Below are 20,191 nucleotides of genomic sequence, written 5' to 3' on the forward strand. Positions count from 1 at the left end.
TCGCACTTGTCCGGTATTATTATCAATTAAGTAAATGACGTTCGCGACCATGTAGTATTTTCAAGTAAATCGCCAAGAAGCTGTTATTTGTCAAGCTAAAATTAGTTTCAACATTATTTAGGAACTTAATTGTGACATCATGTATCAAGCTTTTGGTCTAAGTGTCTTACTGAGCTTGTTTCTGACTGTGAATGGTGTTGGGCTCCTAATACTTTACCGACCGTATGACGTATCTAACAATTGCGCCTATTCTAGTGCTCTTAGGTATGACTTGTCTTTTGGTATGGGATTATCAGATACGATTACCTTGGTGAGTACCATGGGCATATCTCAATTTAAGGCAGATTCAGTTACTTAGTATAATAAGGTCTAAGTACACTAAGTAAAGTCAGTTGCAGTTAATTTTAACCCTTCTATATGGAGCGTGGGCAGTCTGACGAAAAATAATTGGTTGGTTTTTTATCCAATAACCTAGGTATCATGTGCACCACATTCACCCATTATATTACGGTGGTTTATGGTCTAGAAGTCTTCTGGAAATCGATTTTCGTTCATGTCGTCGCAAATATGGACATATTTGGTATCAGTGCATTCAGTGTAATGTCCTGAACACAAATATTTGAGATGACAAGCGCGAAAGTGGTGGGGGTAGTTACTGTGACGTCAAAAATTCGGCAGTACAAAGTCTTTTACTTTTTTTTATCATACCATGTGGGGTATCAAATGAAAGGGCTTTGTGAGTAAATCACAAATATATAACATACTGTAACATTTTCACTACTTCGTCTAACAAATTATTAGAAAACTTTCAAAAATTTCACAATTCACAGTTGACTTTGAACTGCTCTAAATTGAAAATGACTGAATGGATCATTCCAAAATACATACCAAGTGACTGTGAATATCCTCTGTATAACGTTAAAAAATAATTAACCAGATATAACCAAAAATAAGAAAAATACATCAAGTTGAAAAAAAAAGTATAATTTTCTGTTACTATAAACTGCAACTATTATTAAAACAAACAAAAAACCAGACTGTTTACATATATTTTTGAAATGGTCTTTTCACTAGATTTAATTTGGTACCAATATTGCTATAGTAAAAAAAAAACGACCCCCCCCCTCCCATTTTCATTAGCGGGCGCCATTATCAAAATTTATATAGCCTATGTCACTAACACAATTCTGACGAATTCAACCACATCTCATATGGGCTATATAAATTTTGAAAATGGCGCCCGCTAATGAAAAAAGGGGGGGGATTGTTTTTTTTCTTACTATAGCAATGAGGGTATCAAATGAAAGCTAGTGAAAAGACCATTTCAAAAAAATATGTAAATAGTCTGGTTTTTTTTTTGTTTTAATAATAGTTGCAGTTTAATGTAACAGAATATTATACTTTTTCAACTTGATGTACTTTTCTTATTTTTGGTTATATCTGGTTAATTATTTTTTAACGTTATATATAGGATATTCACAGTCACTTGGTATGTATTTTGGAATGATCCATTTAGTCATTTTCAATTTAGAGCAGTTCAAAGTCAACTGTAGATTGTGAAATTTTTGCACGTTTTCTAATAATTTGTTAGACGAAGTAGTGAAAATATTACAGTATGTTAAATACTTGTGATCTATTCACAAAGCCATTTGATACCCCACATCCCACATGGTATGAAAAAAAAAGTAAAAATCCATGATAGTTTTAGAACAACAAATTACAATCAGAATTATAGATTAGTTGGAGTGGGTACATACGGTTATTTGGCGAATACAAATAATATATTTTCTGAACTATATTAATTTATTTTAACATTTGTTCAATTAACAAATACGTCCCTGTTTCAGGTGTTTCATACATTACACCCAATCGACTACGATTGCCAGGTGGAAATTGTGGCGGAGTCTTCTGACGTGTACTTAATAATATCCATTCTTTATCCACATAATATGGACTATAGCTGCTACCGAAACCCAACTGCACTAACAGTGTATAAGACAAAGGATGAATGTTACAAAATATGTGATACTATCGATGACAAAAACAAAAAGTCGCCTAATTTTGTTACCAGTGTTCGGGAAAGATTTAAATTTCACTTCTGGAGTAACAGCAGTATTAACATAGATATGAACGTTCGTCTTTTTATAAATTAAAATATTATTACTATTCTATGTATAGGCGACCTTATAACTACCTATATAGTTATGAATGAATGAAAGAAATGAAATGAAATCACTAAGTCCATTAGTACGTTTTGTTAAAATCAACAATTAAGCATTATCTTACAATATGAATATCATAACTAGATAGTTATTATATTCAGTTAATTCGACATGTTGTAATAACATAATTTGCTTGTAGTGTGCACAAAGACAAACGGTGAACAACAGAGAAAAACTCGTAGGTAGTTCAACACAAAAGAGTCGTTCACAGCACAGCCTGGCCACATCTTTGGCCTGTGACTTGAATGAATTGCATCTCTCCCATCACCAGAACCCCTGCCGAGCACAATCAATTTTTCTTTTCCTTCCGAATTTTCACTTTAATTTAGAAAATTCTATTGCTGCGCAGAACTTTTGGACATTTCTCACAGTATAATTTCCAAATAGTACAAAATTAATGCATTTTTATGTGATGAAAATCGGATAGGTCACTCTATCTATTCTGTAAGTACAAACAGAACAGCAACACTCCTAACTGTACATCGGTGGACGTTATGCCTTTTGTAATAACGTCCACCGATGTGATGTACAGTTAGGAGTGTACAGTTAACAGTGTATGCTGTGTCGGGTTCCATTTTGGGTATACCGAAGAAGGCATATATGTTTATGAATGTTTACAGTAAGGTAAAAAAGAAACTTGATACGTTTTTTTAAGCTACTATGACGCATACCCGGCATACTGCATAAGTTTATGCCGTACTCCTTTGCTGACTACACGAATTTTCAGGCTCACATGTACCAGGTGACAGCAACGGCAGCGCGTATGCTCTCACGCCGCGAGAAAAAATGCTACAGGAAAAACGAATCATTATGTGTCAACAATGAGAACAGATACTGTTTTACTAGCGGCGTAGTATGTGACGGAATCAAAAACTGCGGAGTTGCTGACTGGTTAGTTAACAAGAGATCACCAAGAGATGAATGTTAAGTAGTTTTTATGCCGATGCTGATTTTTACTCACGAGCCAGCGAAAGATTCGTCGTCTAAATACTCATTTGTATAATTTTTCACCTATGAAAATAGCTGTAAAGCAAATAAAATTTACATTAATTGTATAAAACAAAATTAAGACTACTTATAAAATAAAACGATTAAAACTAAACCTACCTAAAAATAAATAAAAATCCCTATAACAAACCCTGACCTCTTGGCAAAGTGCCCATCACGCAGGCAGCATTCCCGCGCTGTATCGCGATAGCAAGCCTTTGCGCGAGAAAGCTGCCCGCGCGAGGGTCCCCCGTTGCCTCCCTCAACCGCTTTCCGAGCTCCTTGTGGAGCCCGCGTGCACCCCTGCCCCATGGACCGAGTGTCTCGACACCAAAAGCTACGAATTCGTAGTTGGCGCCGAGACAGCTATATTTATTTGCTTTAAAGCGCTCTCGGGCGTCGGCCGCCGCCGCGGCATTTCTGCTGGTTGATGAAATGTAGAACGCTGCCAGCGTATTGGCGCAGGTAGCGTCCCACACCAGTGCACGGCCCATCCTCCATGGGATCAACGACATCCCGTCGGGGCGCTTGCCATCGTCCCGCGCGATCTGGGGCTCCAGAGCAGCGGGGACGCCGGCGCTGACGAGCGCCCTTCTTATGATGTCGTTGAGTGCCGCTGTAAAGCTCTTTTTAGGGTTCTGTACCACAAAAGGAAAAAATACAATGTCATATATTTTGGTCCCTGTAATACAATGTCATACATTTTGGTCCCTGGCGTGACGATAAAATCGTGTCGTTTCTCGTTACCGTTCACGGCACGATAAAATATAAAATCGGCCTTTGGATACCTACACACTGATAAACACAAAAAAATTCAGGTATAGTTATAGTTGTGCCGTTTTAGAGAACGTTTTTCGTTTTGTATGTTCTCGTGCTGTGGATAAAAATATGTTTTACTGTACATATGGTACTACTTTCTCGCACTAGTGCGTAAAAGAGCACTTTTCGTGCATATGTCGAAAGTTTAAAGGGCCATATGTACTGTAAAACGTTGTACGATACACGTGCGAATAGGTAATTCGCTACTCATGTCTATTTAAAACACTCCCTGCGGTCGTGTTTTAATTTATCGCCACTCGTTTCGATTTTTCTCTTTTCCGCACTTGTATCGTAAATAACTATTACAGTACATATATTATGGTGCTACTTTCTCGCACTAGTGCGTAAAAGAGCACATTTCGTGCATGTCGAAAGTTTAAAGGGCCATATGTACTGTATAAAACGTTGTACGATGCACGTGCTAATTCGCAACTCGTGTCGATTTAAAACACTCCCTGCTCATGCTCGTGAAGTTCGACTTTAAGTCGTGCATAGACGACATGAAATCGCTTTTTAAGCTCTAGTGCATAAAGTAAAATCATCTATGACGACCCTTATTGACCACCCAGGTAGCATTTAGACGTGATTATGACGTCCGTTACGTCCTTATCCAGTATAAATGACTTCATTATGAGGTTATTTGTATGTCGCTGACGTCACTTTGCTACCTGGGTTAGCAATTTAGTCCAATATCTGCCATACAACTGCCGGCGCGCCCCCGAACGGCGTTCCCCGCGCCCTTGACCGGCCCAAGTACAATTTTCTTAAGTCTTGAATAAATACGGTAAAATAACCTAAAATACTGGATATTTTTGTATATTTTACTCACAATCGAAGTGAAAAGCAGTGTATACTCACGCATAAATGTCAATTTTTATCGTCGGCTACATTGGTCCTGCGCTCGGACCAATAAATTGCCTCGGATAAAAATGGATCGCTTTATGCCCTTGTTGTACAATCTACTATTGTTTTAGAAGGGGGCAAACTTGTTGTTTAATACCCGATACCCGAACAAGCGAAAGATTTCAAAATTGAACCACGAGGGTAGCGAGTGGTTCGAAAAGTGGAATCTTGAGCGTTGCGAGGATTTCAAGGCACGAGGTTTAAACAAATTTTGCCACCGAGTGAAACACAAAATTTATCACTACACCAACGCAAGGAAAGGAAATACTAACTGTAAAAATATCAAACAAAATCAAATAATCCAACTGAACATTATTATTAGGTCAAAATTTGCATTAGATTACTTTGCCACACGTGGATAAAATGCAACTATCTCATCAGTTTTCGAACAATCGAGAGCCTTCACCAGCCGGTGTGGTGAAATAGTACATTTCGATGCTAGTGCGGAAAGTATGTCATTATTTCACGAGTACCGAGATATCCGGGACGAGTGAAGAATCACATTTCGTTTTCGAACAATCGAGAGCCTTCACCAGCCGGTGTGGTGAAATAGTACATTTCGATGCTAGTGCGGAAAGTATGTCATTATTTCACGAGTACCGAGATATCCGGGACGAGTGAAGAATCACATTTCCGCACGTGTATCGAACGACGTTTTTTAATACAGTTGCTAAAACCAGGGGGGTGTCACTTCGCAGTTTAGGTACATTAAGCCGGCGCGCCTCCCGGGCAGGCGTATGGCAATGGGCTGCCGCTCGACTCGCGCAAAATTGAAAATACATAATGCATTCGAACCCTAAATCTATAGATATTGTTCTGTTTACGGATGTCTGAATAAACGGAAGAACAAGGAAGTAGAAATAACATTTTTTCAAATTCCGGACTATATAGACTGACATATTTTCAAAGGAATAAGTACTTCTGTGGCATACATACTTCCGTGAGAATCAGACATACTATCTCCGGATAAAAAAAATATGTTTACAGAATCAACGTTTGTAATTCCTACATATTTGTCTTAAAAATAATGAATCAGTAGGTATAGCTACAAAAACTTGTCAAGTGACAACCCCGTGCCGACACTCGCAGCTCGGTCATAAAACTGCGGCGCGCAAAGAAGCTTCACGGTTCGTGCGCGGTTATAAGTTTCAATTTTGCTTGCAGGCGGCGAGTATAGGTATAATTTTATACCTAAATCTGACTTTTGTGAAGGAGTGAATTTTCTGTACGGTAGTACTATTAGTTATTCTGTACTAAAACAATATCGAATGTTGAAAGAAAAAACGCCTTCTTTGACAGGCGTTTCGGCAGCTATTCCTACCTCTCCCTTCCATAGCTATTTGGAACGGAATTCAGACAACTTATAAAGAACGGTTTTTTAATCTTCAATATAAAAAAATACACGTGTTATAATGATTAAAAAGGTAAGTAACAAAATAAATTTTTCGTATTCTTACATTAACAGTAGGTTTTTATGTTTATTAACGACGTTTAAAGGAACACTCATCAATAAGTAGTCATGAATTGGAACAAGTAAAAATTTAAAAAAATTGGAATAGTAAAAAGCACTAAGTCGCGAATACCAACTTTCCGCACTCTAAACAGCTACGTAAAGTAGCACTTTTTGAGCAACTGTATTAAAAAACAACTTTTATGCTACTAAGAAAAGTGATTAATTTAATCCCTGGTCGCGAATGCTGGTTCGGATCCAGCTACGGCTACAGGTGGCTTTATCCGGAAGGACATCTATTTTAATTTTTTATACTTAGCCTATTTGAGTATCCCGCTGCTGGGCAAAGGCATCTCCCCTGTTTCTCCATTACTCCTGATTTTGCGCTTGTTCCGGCCAGTTGTTAAGAAAGGCGTCAGTCTTTCCGCCATCTCCGCCTGCATCCACTTGGCGGCTAGGTGGCTATGGCTAAGTTAGCCCACCTATCCGGATGCATGCGTGAGACGTAAATCTATTTTGCAAGTGCAAAATGTTTTAGGTTCGACGAGCGTAAGGCCGAGTGCGGCCTGCCGGTGGAAAAGCTCGGCTTTGCCCCCGTATTCGCCGTGTCCGCAGCCCTCCTCTGCGCAGCGCTGGCGGCCTGGCACGTCCTCACCAAATTCCTGCCACCCCTGGCCAACTCATTCTTTGTATTTAACGCTAATGAAGACAACAGGCTCCGCGTAGATCCAGTGTTCACATCCCCGGCTGCGTGCTCTCGCGACATTCACAGAGTCCAGCGGACGTCGCTAGTTCCGGTACAATGTGCATGTATTACAGAATAGTCCATATCCTTTCTATCCATCGTCTTTTCACGGAAAAGTACAAACGTGTCATGCTATTTCAGTCAGTCTCAGTACTAATTAAAAGCACTGGAGTAGCACAACAAATGCGAACGTTTCCGAGAAAAAACTATGGTAAAGGATTATGAATTACACTGGGGCCCATTTCTCGAACGGTATTAGTCTAATATTAGTATTAGTGTGTTGCCATGGTGCCCATGGTAACCCATACGACTTGATAGTTCGTGGACTAATAATATTAGTCTAATACCGTTTGAGAAATGGGCCCCTGTATGTAGATTAGTTATTCTGTGATGTAGGGCCTGCAGTAGGTAGTGAACCCCTAAAGCATTCGTTTGTTTTGCCTAGCTTTGCCCACACAGAAACAAAACCTAAGTGGGTAGGTAAAGATTTTAAATACATTAGTAATATAAATGTCGTTAGGTAATTGTTATGATGGCGTGACAAGCGCTATTAAACATTTAAATTCTTATTGGTACTATATTACCGTAATGTTAGAGTCTGTGCCCAACCATACATTACTTAGAATGCTCACGGTTCGCCAAAAACTATATATATATATAAAGTAAATTCATACCAATTATATATAGCAACTATAGCCCTTGTAACTATATAAGCTTCTAGGTACGTGCGGTATCTCTATGCCCCTACGCATTTTATACATATTTGTGACATTTTGTCGCTTGTCAATAAGGTTGATTTTCAATTGAAGCTATATGGAAATAGCGCCTTATTAACAACCGACAATAAGTACCCTTATGATTGAGAATGGCACATTTAACTGTTGCAACTTCGCGGTGTACGAAATTCGATACGAATGGGTCTGCCGATAAAAATAAAAGAACGAGTTAGAGTTAAAACAAGATAAGTGTGCAACCATTTTGATAGCACACGCAGTTCAAGAGTTCGGATAAGTCATAATTTCATAGAAGTGTGACGTTTAAAATAACACTTACCTACAGTCACTGCGTGTGCTATCAAACAAATCCGTTGCAGACTTGTCTTGGTCTAACTGTAGGTAAACAGTGAAATCGTGTTAGCAAATTGAACCTATAAGGTCAATACAACGACTAATTTTCCCCAATTAGCATCTTAAACACATGCTTTGGGTTTTTCCTGAAAATTTTCATTGTTTTTAGGTGTCTTCAGAATCATCTTCGTGTGACTACTCCGATGTGCTAACTAGACAGAAGCTGCAACAAATCAACCAGGCGAACTTCGCGGATGGAGAAGTATTTTTAATCACCTCAATTTATTGTTTAAAAACATTTTGGAGAGGTAGGTAGATCACTAAATAAGCTTTTTGGGTTAGGTTAGAATACCGTCGGACGTCATTACTAGAGGTATATAATTATACTTAATATCTATAAACACAATATAATAATAAATGGAAGACACACAATAATAATTGTCAATATATGTAGGTAATTATAATTGTGATCTAGCGGACGCCCTCAGTATTTTAAGTGTACCTATGTACAGTCGGCATCACATCACAATTAATACGGATCAAGCTACGAGTCAACAAAAGTATCTTTCAGTCTCTAACAGCTTAACTAAAAGAGATATGTCTCTACCTATATGTAGAACAATTCGACTGTAACAGTAACTTTTAGGTAAACGCAGGCTGTAGATATATATCTCTATTTGGAAAAGTATTCCAGGGTGGCAGATACTTTTGGCGCCTTGTTTTATGCTCTACTATTGACGCAGACTGTACATCATTTGACCTCGTCCTTCAGTATTATATTTCTAGTACCTATCGCTAAAATATATTTAAATAAGAATGAGGAAATTGAGGAATGTATCGGTTTATTTTCTATTTTAAGGGAGTTTCATTCAAAAATAAGCCACTGTTGTATAAGTACCATAATCAACGACGTTATTCCGACTTGTACGGATACTCGTGCGTGTCGACATAACATATCTATAACTATATATGCGTTACATACCTAGTTTATTTTCGTCATATTTAAATATAAGGTAGGGAAAGTTAATTCGGATACGTTATTTACCCAAATACTAAATACCTACCACGCCACGCTTTAAAACTAGATGTAGGTGGGCGTTTTCTAAAATAAATATTAAAAACCTGATTCCATCAAATCTGGACTTTTTTGGGCCCATTCTACTCAGAATCGACAGCATTCTCCATCTTGCCATAAAAAAGATGTCTCAAAATGTCCATTCCACTACGTCACGTTTTAGTGCGAATTTTTTTTTCACTTGTATGTGCGAGACGTGGTGGAATGTATAATTTTCATACAAATTTTTGGGACTTTTTTTATCATTAGGATTGAATATGCTAGTGATTCTGAGTTGCAAGAACCCAAAAAAACCAGGATCTGTGAGAATCAGGTTTTCAATATTTATTTTTGAAAGCGCCCAAGCATGGCAGTTTATTTCTTTTCTACGTGACAATAGTTTGTTAGAAGACAAACCCAGATAGGTAATATCAATTTTACGTGTAAGTGGTAATATCAATTTTACGTGTAAGTAAGCATGTTTTCAGTACCTTTGTCTTCATTAAAAAAAAACAGTGCAAGTGGGTTAGGGAGCGTTCAAATATTACGTAACACAATTTTTGAAGACTTTGACCCCCCCCCCGTGTAACGCACCGTAACGTTTAGTTGGAGCCCCCCCCCCCCCTAAACATTACGTAACACTTAGTGACCATTTTTTACCTAAAAGTTACAATTACGTTGCGCAAAGTACCGGAAAGTCGCTAAAATACCTTTGTTATTATTTTAATCGCGTTTGCGGTAAATAATAAATAGTTATTTGTGCAACAAGAGAGGAAAGTTGGTTTTTCATGCGAGTGTTGATTTTGAGTCCCGAGTAAGCGAAAGATTCTATAATTGAATCACGAGCGAAGCGAGTGATTCTAAGTTAGAATCTTGAGCGTACACAGATAAAAAAGATATCTTAACTCAAAACGCAAAACTCTCTTGCGCACGGTTGCTTAAAGAAAATAATAAATTGCTTGGTCCAATAAATATGTCTTGAGTTAAAAACATCATGATTTTTTAAAGCAGAATAAAAATTATTTAGTTTTATCTTTACACATTTTTGAAGCTAAAGGTAGTGATTTGAGTTAAGATATTAATTATTCGCCGCAATAAAAAAACGTCTTAGCAAGAGATATTGCACGCTCTTAAAAAGCGGTTTTAGCTTGAGTAACTCTTCATCAAACCAAAAATATTACCCAATTCCAAAGAAGAAGCACCAAAATTTTCCTTTGAGACTTTTAAGTTTTTAGGCAAGAGCGATTAATTCTTGATTTGATGTTTTCAACCTATAGTCAAGAGCCAAAGCTATTTCAAAGAAGAAGCACCAAAGTTTTACTTTGAGACTTTTAAGTTTTTAGGCAAGAGCGATTAACTCTTGGTTTGACATATACATTCTACAGTCGAGATATAAGAAGTTCAAATAAAAAAATACACGGTTTTACGCCAAGATTTAGTTAATTCTTGGCTTGATTTTAATAATTCTTGGTTTGATGCTTAAAAACTCTATTCGAAATTCAAGTAGCTCTTAAATCAAAACTTAACACGGGTTTACGTCAAGATTTATTAGATTCTTGGCTTCATATCCCAAATTCTTGATTTAATGTCTACAAGATCCATTCGAAAATCAACACGTTTAAATCGAATAATAACAAAGTTTTGCGTCAAGAGCTAATACATTCTTGGCTTGATTTTAACAACTTTTGGTTTGATGCTTATCAACTCCTTTTAAAATTCAAGAAGCTCTTAAATCAAAAATTAACACGGATTTACGTCAAGATTTATTACATTCTTGGCTTCATATCCCATATTCTTGATTTAATGTCTACAATCTCCACTCGAGAATCAACAAGTTAAAATCGAATAATAACAAAGTTTTGCGTCAAGAGTTAATACGTTCTTGGCTTGATTTTACTAATGCTTGGTTTGATATTCTTGAAACTACATTGATGATTCAAGATATTTAAATAAAAGAATAATACGCCATATAAAAAAGTCATATCTTAAACGGAATATTAAAAACTTTAGAGTTTCTTACACTTTTCGTGGTGTTGCCACTGCACAAAAAATGTCTTTAAATTGGTAATTGTGATTATCCGTTTAGTTTGTATAGTTTGTTAAAGGACTGTCTCATTTCAAACATAGACAGAGAGAATCATACTATCTTTGTCTTACACCAGTACAAGCACCGAAAAGAAAAGGATGAGTATAGATTTTAGGGTTCCGTACCGAAAGGGTAAAAACGGGACCCTATTACTAAGACTTCGCTGTCCGTCCGTCTGTCCGTTCGTCCGTCCGTCTGTCACCAGGCTGTATCTCGTGATCTGTGATAGCTAGACAGCTGAAATTTTCACAGATGATGTACCTATTTCTGTTGCCGCTATAACAACAAATACTAAAAACAAAATAAAATAAATATTTCTTTCCAATCTCGAGGTTCTCGTCCAATCACCGAAGTTAAGCAACGTCGGGCGAGGTCAGTATTTGGATGGGTAACCGTTTTTATAGATAATGGTACGGAACCCTTCGTGTGCGAGTACGACTCGCACATGGCCGCTTTTTTTGTTTTTATTTACTGACAATTTGGTTTGATCAACTAATTTGTGTTTGCCAGTCTATAATATATATAGTTTGGTCAAGCCAGGCAGTCTCATTTCAAGCATATAGACAGAGAGAATCATACTGTCTTTGTCTTACGCTAGTACTAGCACCCTAAAGAAGGGGATCAGTATAGTTTTCATTGTTCTTACATACTGACAGTGACAAGTTGCGTTTGAGTGGTTTGACAACGCGCGTTAAAAAGCGCTTTAATTCGTCCGCACGCTAAATTCGATTTAACGACCAGCGCTTAAAGTCGAAATCCAACAACGCTTAATAAAAAGCGCCACCGCCATCGTGTTTTTTTTTTTTTTTTAATAACCTGTAGTATCCCACTGCTGGGCAAAATCTAAGGGAGAGGTTAGATTTCCATGACTCCCGTTGTTGAGCTGTTTCCGGCCAGTTATTAGTGAAGGTGTCTAAGTCGTCCCGCCATCTCCGCCTGGGCTTGCCACGTCCGCGCTTCTTTTGCGGCATCCACTTGGTGGCTATACTAGCCCACCTATCCGGATGCATGCGGCAGACGTGACCTGCCCAGTCCCACTTCAGCCTAGCGGTCTTCTCCCCTACGTCAGCTATGCCTGTTCTGGAGAGCAGTGTAGTGTTTCGGATGCGATCCATCCTTGTGACACCTAGAATGCTGCGCTCCATTGCTCTCTGGCAAACCTTCAATTCAATTCATCGTGTGAATACTAGTTAATAATCTGTGGTGTGAATCACATTCAACACACATTACACACACACACACACACACATGTATCCATTTGTGTCATTTAAAGCCTTAAAATTCCCGGGAACCGGGAAATAAAATTTGTAAATTGGCAACACTCAACTTTCAGTTCCCTATCGTTATTTTTTTCTCCAATCTATCTCCAATCTCTTCCGGAACATATTCAACGCTTGCGCCGCTTACCGTTTATGTGTTTATGGATATCACGAATATCAGGATATTAGTTTATTATTATTTGTGTGTGATCTGCTGCTGTACGTGGCCACAGGGGACTCAAGTTTATTATAAGAGAAATAATGGAAGAAACGAGCGTGTTACTTCATTCGTGGGGCATGCCACCCGAAGTGGTGAAAATTTTTCTTGGTAAGTACCTAGTCAGTTATTCAAGTAATTATAAATTCATTTACGTGTAGTGGTAAGTAAGTATTATTATAATTATATCTAAATGTCACCCGATCTGTTTGGACGAAAGATTTAGGTTGTGCCTATCAATGGCGTGGGCGGCGTGGATATTTCCGTGGTAAAGCCTAAGCAAAGATAGATTACCTATGTTTTTCTTTAATCTTGTGTGTCTTGTTGTCCTATTTTGTAAATATTGGACAAGCCGGCCCCCCTTTGGTATAGTCTGACCCATATTTCTTTCCAATCTCGAGGTTCTCGTCCAATCACCGAAGTTAATAATAATAATAAATAAAATAATTTTATTTCGGACATAAATCCATAGTTGTTAGTTACATATTATAGGTACATTAACTTATAAAAATGCACTCTCTCTAATCGAAACATTGAGTGCCATAACAGATGAAGGTATGCGGTTCCCTTTACCTTTTCGTGTAATATTATTAGGTACATTATTAATATAACATCAGGTATTATAATTCTGAAAGAGTTTAAAGTTTGTATTGTAAGATGTATGATGTAAAGCTGTATGATGTACGAATGTATTGCCACATATCAGCTCCTTTAATATTAATAGTTTTCTCCAAATTCTAATTCTATATTTTGTTAATAGATGAAAGGATTCCGGTACCGGAAGCTTATTGGCGTACTTAATCCCTCCAAAAGGCAGACTTTCCAGAACTGTCAAATACTCATCAAGGCATCATCGTACAAACAGACGTAAGTTACCTACTTATGTGTATTATGTTATGAGACTTATGAGGCTATGAGTGAACGTGAGTGAACAATATTTCAATAAATCGCAGGCAAAAGCTTCCTTAGGGCCAATTGCGTGTGCCAGGATTAAGGGCCCCCGGCAAGCTCGGTTCTCCATACAAACGTAGTTCCGCTCTCATTTTAAAACGATAAGCTAATTTGCTCTGAAACTTTGTACTTACAATAGGATAAACTAATTTCAGACCTCATGTCATTGTATGTGCAAAGTTTCATTACAATCCAACACGTAACCTCTTATCTACTGTATTCTTTGTATTGTTTCCTGTAATGAGGTGTACAATAAAGCGTATTTGTATTGTATTGTATTTTCAAAATGAGAACGGAACTCCGTTTATATGGGAAGGTGAAATTCGGCCGAGCTTGCCGGAGACTCTTAAGCCAACTAATTTGGGATTAGCCGGTTAAACCTGAAGTGGCTGGAGTTACCATGGTTTCTAGTATAATTTGACACTGGGTTTAACCGGTTAGCCCGGGTTAGTGGGATGGTGCAAGTGACGCTCATAATGCGTTTCTATTTATGCGTATTAATCCTTGAATGGGAGTTTTCAGAAAATAGTGTACCCTTATAGGCTACCTATTTGAGTACTTTTTTATGTGGTATGTTATAGAAAGACCTCTCAATAATAGAAATATCAGTGAAAAAATTACTTCAATATCATATCATGGGAATTGTATTACTGGTAATTTGAACTTCATAGCAAACTTGTTATTCAAACGAATTGTTTAACTAATAATTCTTACTATCGCCGCTACTGTACATCGTCTGCTTAGCATATCACTTATAATGGTTATTTGATTTCAGACCGCCGGAGATATCGACAAGAAGATACAAGAACAGAAATCTAAGAATTTGGCGCGGAATCTGTCAGTGCAGCCGTACATCTTACTACAAGGCAGCTTACATAATTTCACCTGTTTGTAAATGGTCATTGATGACATAAAGTATGTATTCGATTGCGCAAGCAAAGCATTTGATCTACTATTTAAAATGTATCATGTATTTTATGTGCGATACCCAAATGCAAGGGCATGCGATAAAATCGTTACGCTTACGACGCGTCACTGCGATTCCGTACCCTCACCGTTTTTTAAGCAGCGGTGTGGTCGAACCTTTAGGTGATTACTGATTAAGTATTTAAATTAAGTATTTGAGCCCTGAGAGACGTTTATGGTTACTTTGTAAGTTTAATTTTATGTTGTGAATTTTTAAACTGCAATAAGTACAAACTTAATGAGGCAAAATAAATGTTTATTCATGAGACTTTTTATAAATAAATACATTGTACATTTCATTGTATAAATACATAGTTGTATTAGATGATTAAGTATATGACCTAATATGGCAGGTGCCTAACATCTATACATAGTTAAGTATACGTACAGTAAATTACTTTAAATTAAATATGACACTTTGTAGTTTTAAAATTAGGGGGTTCTCCACAGAGCGAGCAACCTCGCGAGGAAATTGCCGCGCGAAGCAAACGACCCATCCTCGCGCGGCAGTTTGCTCGCTAAAATGGCGTCACTCTGTCAGCTGTTTATGGTTAAGGTCGACTGGGACAAATGCGTCAGTTGAGGTAAGTGAGTCTTTTTAGAATTACAAGAAGATAGATAGGGTTCGACGAAATTTTACCAAGGCGACAATTAGGCCATTTCAGGCACCGATGAAAGACCGCTTTTAGTATAATTAATTTTCTTTACACTTAAATAACATTTTCTTGTAATGGTAAAAAGACGCATTTACCTCAACTGGCGCAATTATTCCGGTTCATCTGAAATAGGTACTTACTTGAATATACTTACCCCCTTATAAACGTCTCTCATGCCTCAATTAGTTAATTTATGTTTTGTCCTTATCTCTCACTTCGACAGTTGTCTTTATTAAAACGACACAAAGCATAAATTAAGTAATTGAGACCTGAGAGACTTATGAATGAGAGGGTTACTTTAGAAATTTAATTTTATGTTGTGAATTTTTAAATTGCAATAGGTACAACCTTGATAGAGGCAAAATAATATTATGACTTTTAATAAATAAATACATGTTAATTATTTTGGATATTATTTATTAGGGTTACCCACTTTTCCTACATAAAATAATAAAAAAGTAGGTAGAGGTTGTGTACGTTAACATTATAATCTGGGTTTTTTGTTTGTCCTTGTGTGCCCTTGAGTCATGTTAACGTAGACAAGATTTTTGATGTAAAGGATTATTTTTTATAAACCAACATGACTATTGTAATTCGTTGAAGATGTAATGTTTGTTGTTTTTTTGAATACAAAGAGATGTAACCACTTTTTGCGTTGTAATAAGGTCCAAAAGTGGATACATCTCTTTGTAGTCTACTGTTTCTATGTTTTAGAGCGAGATACTAATATTGCTTACGTCAATTCAGAAGTTACTTGAAATAAATGTTTATAATTAATTAAATCACATATTGTCTTAATCAAGGATAATTATTTTATGTAAAAGCTTGAATATTTTTATCAAGATGTTTTACTGATAAACAAAACAGTATTGTATCGAAATACGCCATATGGACTACCAATGATCAATGCCAATGCAATGATGTAATAATGACAACCACTAGGTTGTCATTATTACAGTTTTATGGTTGATTTGCCTAAACCATGTACTTGCATTAAATTCCAGTTTATTATATAAACATGTGTTCCTATTATTTGAAGGAAAACGGACATTATATGCCTAAATAACAAACAAGCGTACTTATGATGTATTTATTAAAACTAATCATAAAACAATGGCCTATTTCGAACAAAGCTGTTTTGTTTATCAGTTAAACATATCTTAATTAAAATATTCAAGCTTTTACATAAAATAATATTAATATCTTTGATGAAGAGGACAACTTTTGATTTAAAACATTCTAATTATTAACCTCAAGTAACTTTTGAATTGTCATAAGCAACAGTAGTATCTCGCTTCAACATATGGAAAAGTTTAGAACTACAAACATTACATCTTCAACGAATCACGAAAATCATCTTGGTTTAAGAAAATTAATTCTTTATTCAAAACATACTAAACTTTGCGCTAAGAAATTTTTACTCTAGATATAAATAATATCATATTTTACATTGAGTAACGTACTCTTGAACCAATGCTTTTTCTTGTTTTCATGGAGAAATATAATTCTCAATTCAATTATGAGTATCTAACCCCAAGAAACAAAGTTTCTTGGCACAAGTTCTTTAAGTATTGCCCTGAGACACTTAAGATTCAATTCAGAAAATACTATGATTTGACTTAAGTTACCGGTTTCATACGCTAAGAAATTTCGGCTCTTGGTGTGAAAAAATAAAAAAATTACATTGAGTAACATACTCTTAAGCCAATGCGTTTTCTTGTTTTCGTGGAGAAATGCAATTCTCGATTGAAATTATGAGTCTATACCCCAAGAAACAAAGTTTCTTGACACAAGTTCTTTAAGTATTGCACTAAGACACTTAGGTTCAATTCGAAAAATACAATACATAAAACAAAACGCAAACGCTCTTGGTGGGAATATTGAGCTTTTTAAAAAAAAACTTTTTATAGCTCGGATAAAGTATTGATTTTTTTACCTTAAATAATAAAATTTGAAACCTTTTATATCTTGACGCAAGAATTTTATTGTTTCCTTATATAGGAAACACAAAATATCTTGACACAAGAGGATTTACTTGGCTAGAGAACTATTTTTTTTCTGTGTAGCGAGGGACTCAAAAACACGAGATGTAAAATAACTTTACTCTCGCGTGACACATACAACTTTTCACCTCAGTAGTGAGAACATATTATAGGTAAAAAAATTCAACATCAAGTAAAGTTAACCACCTTTATTTACATTCATGAATGAAATGAAAGCTTCTAGAAATATCAATTGCAAAAACACGTGAATCAAAAAATTAAAAGTTAAACGTACAATTATTACAGTTCTGTAAATTAAAAGTAACAGTTTTGTTAGGAACAGTGATGGTTGTGTTCGCGACTTGACTATTTGTAACCGATGATTGCGATTGTGATGGAAGAATAGTAAAGGTAGGCGACTCGGGACGGTTTTCAATATTCATATCTCTGGAAGTACCAGGACGTGACCACGGGTCTGAGCGCTGGTTCAAGTCAGTATTCGTGTCTCTGGAAGTACCCGGACGAGACCACGGGTCTGAGGGCTGATTCAAGTCAGTATTCATGTCATGTCTCTCGATGTACCAGGACGAGACCACGGGTCTGAGGGCTGGTTCAAGTGTATGGTTTCAACTATACGTTTACTGATTTTACTCTTATTCTCTATTGAATCTTCGATGTAGCCCTCTGCAACCGTATTCGACCGCCATCCGCCGTGGCGTTTTAATGTGGTTAGGTCGGCGCCTGAATCTGCTAAAAGCGTGGCAGACGTTCGCCTAAACCAATGTCCGGTGTAGAGCTGCGGCTCTTGTAATTTTAAATAACTGGCAATTTCTCTCGGAGTCCTGCCTATTTTGTTAATTCCCATAGGCTGTCTAAAACATGTGCCATTGCGATACTGCAAGAAAAATCGATCTGTTTTCGTGTTAGGAGGGCGTAATGTTTTGTACTTCTCGACAACATGTGCATATTCCTTACGAATAACAAAGGACCTGTCAATGTTTGTCTTCGTATTTGGTAAGTTTATTAATAGCAATTCATCTGAGTGTTTTTCAACGGCATTCACAGTCAAATTTAAAAGTTCGCTTGTGCGGCACGCTCCGTTTATTCCTATAATGAGGATGACCTGCAATAAAAATACGAAATATGAGTATTTAAAACCTAAACGTGACAATTGTTTAGTGAATTAGGTACATTAAATACGGCACTGTTAATTTAGATATTGTGCAACAAATACTATAATTAGTTACAGATTACAGATCACACTTACTTTTGCAGCGAGAAAAGAGCAGTCCGGGGCTTCATTTAAAAATGATTCGATGTTTGAGGCCGTAAAAACTTTGGATTTTTTCGATTTATGGCCTACTGAAGTCCTTTTCAAGAATGAAATGAGCTTTGGATATTTGTCAATGTGGATATTTTTCTTTGTTGTTAAAGTTGCTTTTAACATTGAGTATATACCCCACATTGTTGATGGTTGTTTCGTCTGCGATAGCTCAATGAAATAGGACAGAAGTACTGTTTCTGAGCAGGTGTTGGCACTCTTTTGTTGCCTCCAATTGTTAAATAAATCATAGGCTTTTAGATATCTCTCGCGCGATTTTGCCGGGAGGAAATTTAACTCTGCTTCCTTTACTGTTCTTTTTAACTCCTCTGGAGTCAAAATATTGTCATCTTCACTGGAATCACTCATATTTTTCGCTTTATTTTAATATTATTCAACACTAAATACTTAATATGTATTACCAAACAAGAAAAGAAGAATTAAAAAATAATGAAATGGCGCTAACGCAATTTTTTTTTAGGTAGCGTTCAGAAACCGCACTCGTGGCGTGGTATACGTGCACAGAAATAACAATTATTAAGACTAGAATTACTCATTTACGTGTTTTATCCGCAAGTGCACTGGCTTCATTACTAAACATTATGTTTAAATATTTTTAATTTTAAAAATACATTTAAAACTATTTCTTAAAAATTATAATATTTAGTTAATTTGCGAGTTTTCGAACGTGTTACTTGTTAGCGGTGTTTAGGGCGTCTACTATGAAATTTGAATGTCGAACTATGAATCGACCTATTCCTGTCACTTTCTGTTTTCTTAACGAATAGAAAGGGATAGCGACTGAAGTTCAAATATGTATTTCGAATTTGTAATAGACTCCGAAGTATGAAGTGGCAGTTCATGGCCTTCACTAAATTAAAAAGCTACATTGTTTCACTCCCTGGAGTGAGGAAAGTAGGCTTGTTCGAGCTGCTGAGGTGAAAACAATATATGCGTGTGAACGCGTTCCCTAGTTAAAAATTCAAATAAAAAACAATGTTACGTAACGGGTTGTGCATGGTATATCGCCCGTGTGTCTAATTATGTTAGAATTACTCTGTTTGCAGGAAGAAAAAACATTACAGAGGACTAATACCATGCGTTCCATGACCGCTAAGTTACAACAGAAACTACGGGCAGTAACTCGGAGCAAGTCCACGAGCAACCCGAGGACAACAGCAAGCACCAGCGCCAAAGCGAACCAAGTCTTCGATGTTTAATAACTTATATAATTTAGGTAGGTATATTAATAATATGATTATGTTTATTCCAATTAAGAATTATTTCATAAAAAAACTTGTTCAAGTACCGAAGTGTATTGTATCAATCAAAGCACTGTGTTCGAAATAAGGCTATAAAATAAACTGACTTTTCCAACCTTCAATGTGATCACGCAATACTAGCCGGTACCATGAGAACATTTGAGTACAAGTACATATTGCATTCAACGGCGAAACGAGCAATCGCTAACCGAGTAGGTAGAGGCCGTAGAATGTCATCTACCGC

At 36.6% G+C, this 20,191-nt stretch overlaps 2 protein-coding genes and 1 long non-coding RNA gene across 3 annotated transcripts in view; 2 read left to right on the top strand and 1 right to left on the bottom strand.

Moving 5' to 3' along the window:
• LOC134754481 (facilitated trehalose transporter Tret1-like) overlaps positions 1-20,191 on the bottom strand; it is a 75,141-nt gene that overhangs the window by 54,247 nt on the left and 703 nt on the right. The window lies entirely within an intron of this gene.
• LOC134755106 (uncharacterized) lies at positions 73-19,905 on the top strand. Its single transcript, XM_063691583.1, has 6 exons — positions 73-310; positions 1,848-2,132; positions 2,950-3,113; positions 6,920-7,178; positions 8,363-8,455; positions 19,753-19,905. Exons 1-6 carry the CDS (start codon positions 140-142, stop codon positions 19,903-19,905), a joined length of 1,125 nt encoding a protein of 374 aa, XP_063547653.1. The 5' UTR covers positions 73-139.
• Positions 12,728-15,777, top strand: LOC134754750 (uncharacterized). The gene is made up of 3 exons (XR_010128973.1): positions 12,728-12,920; positions 13,570-13,676; positions 14,536-15,777. It is a non-coding gene; the product is annotated as an uncharacterized LOC134754750 (long non-coding RNA).

Source organism: Cydia strobilella, chromosome Z (assembly GCF_947568885.1).
Source record: "Cydia strobilella chromosome Z, ilCydStro3.1, whole genome shotgun sequence".
NCBI classification, from domain to species: domain Eukaryota; kingdom Metazoa; phylum Arthropoda; class Insecta; order Lepidoptera; family Tortricidae; genus Cydia; species Cydia strobilella.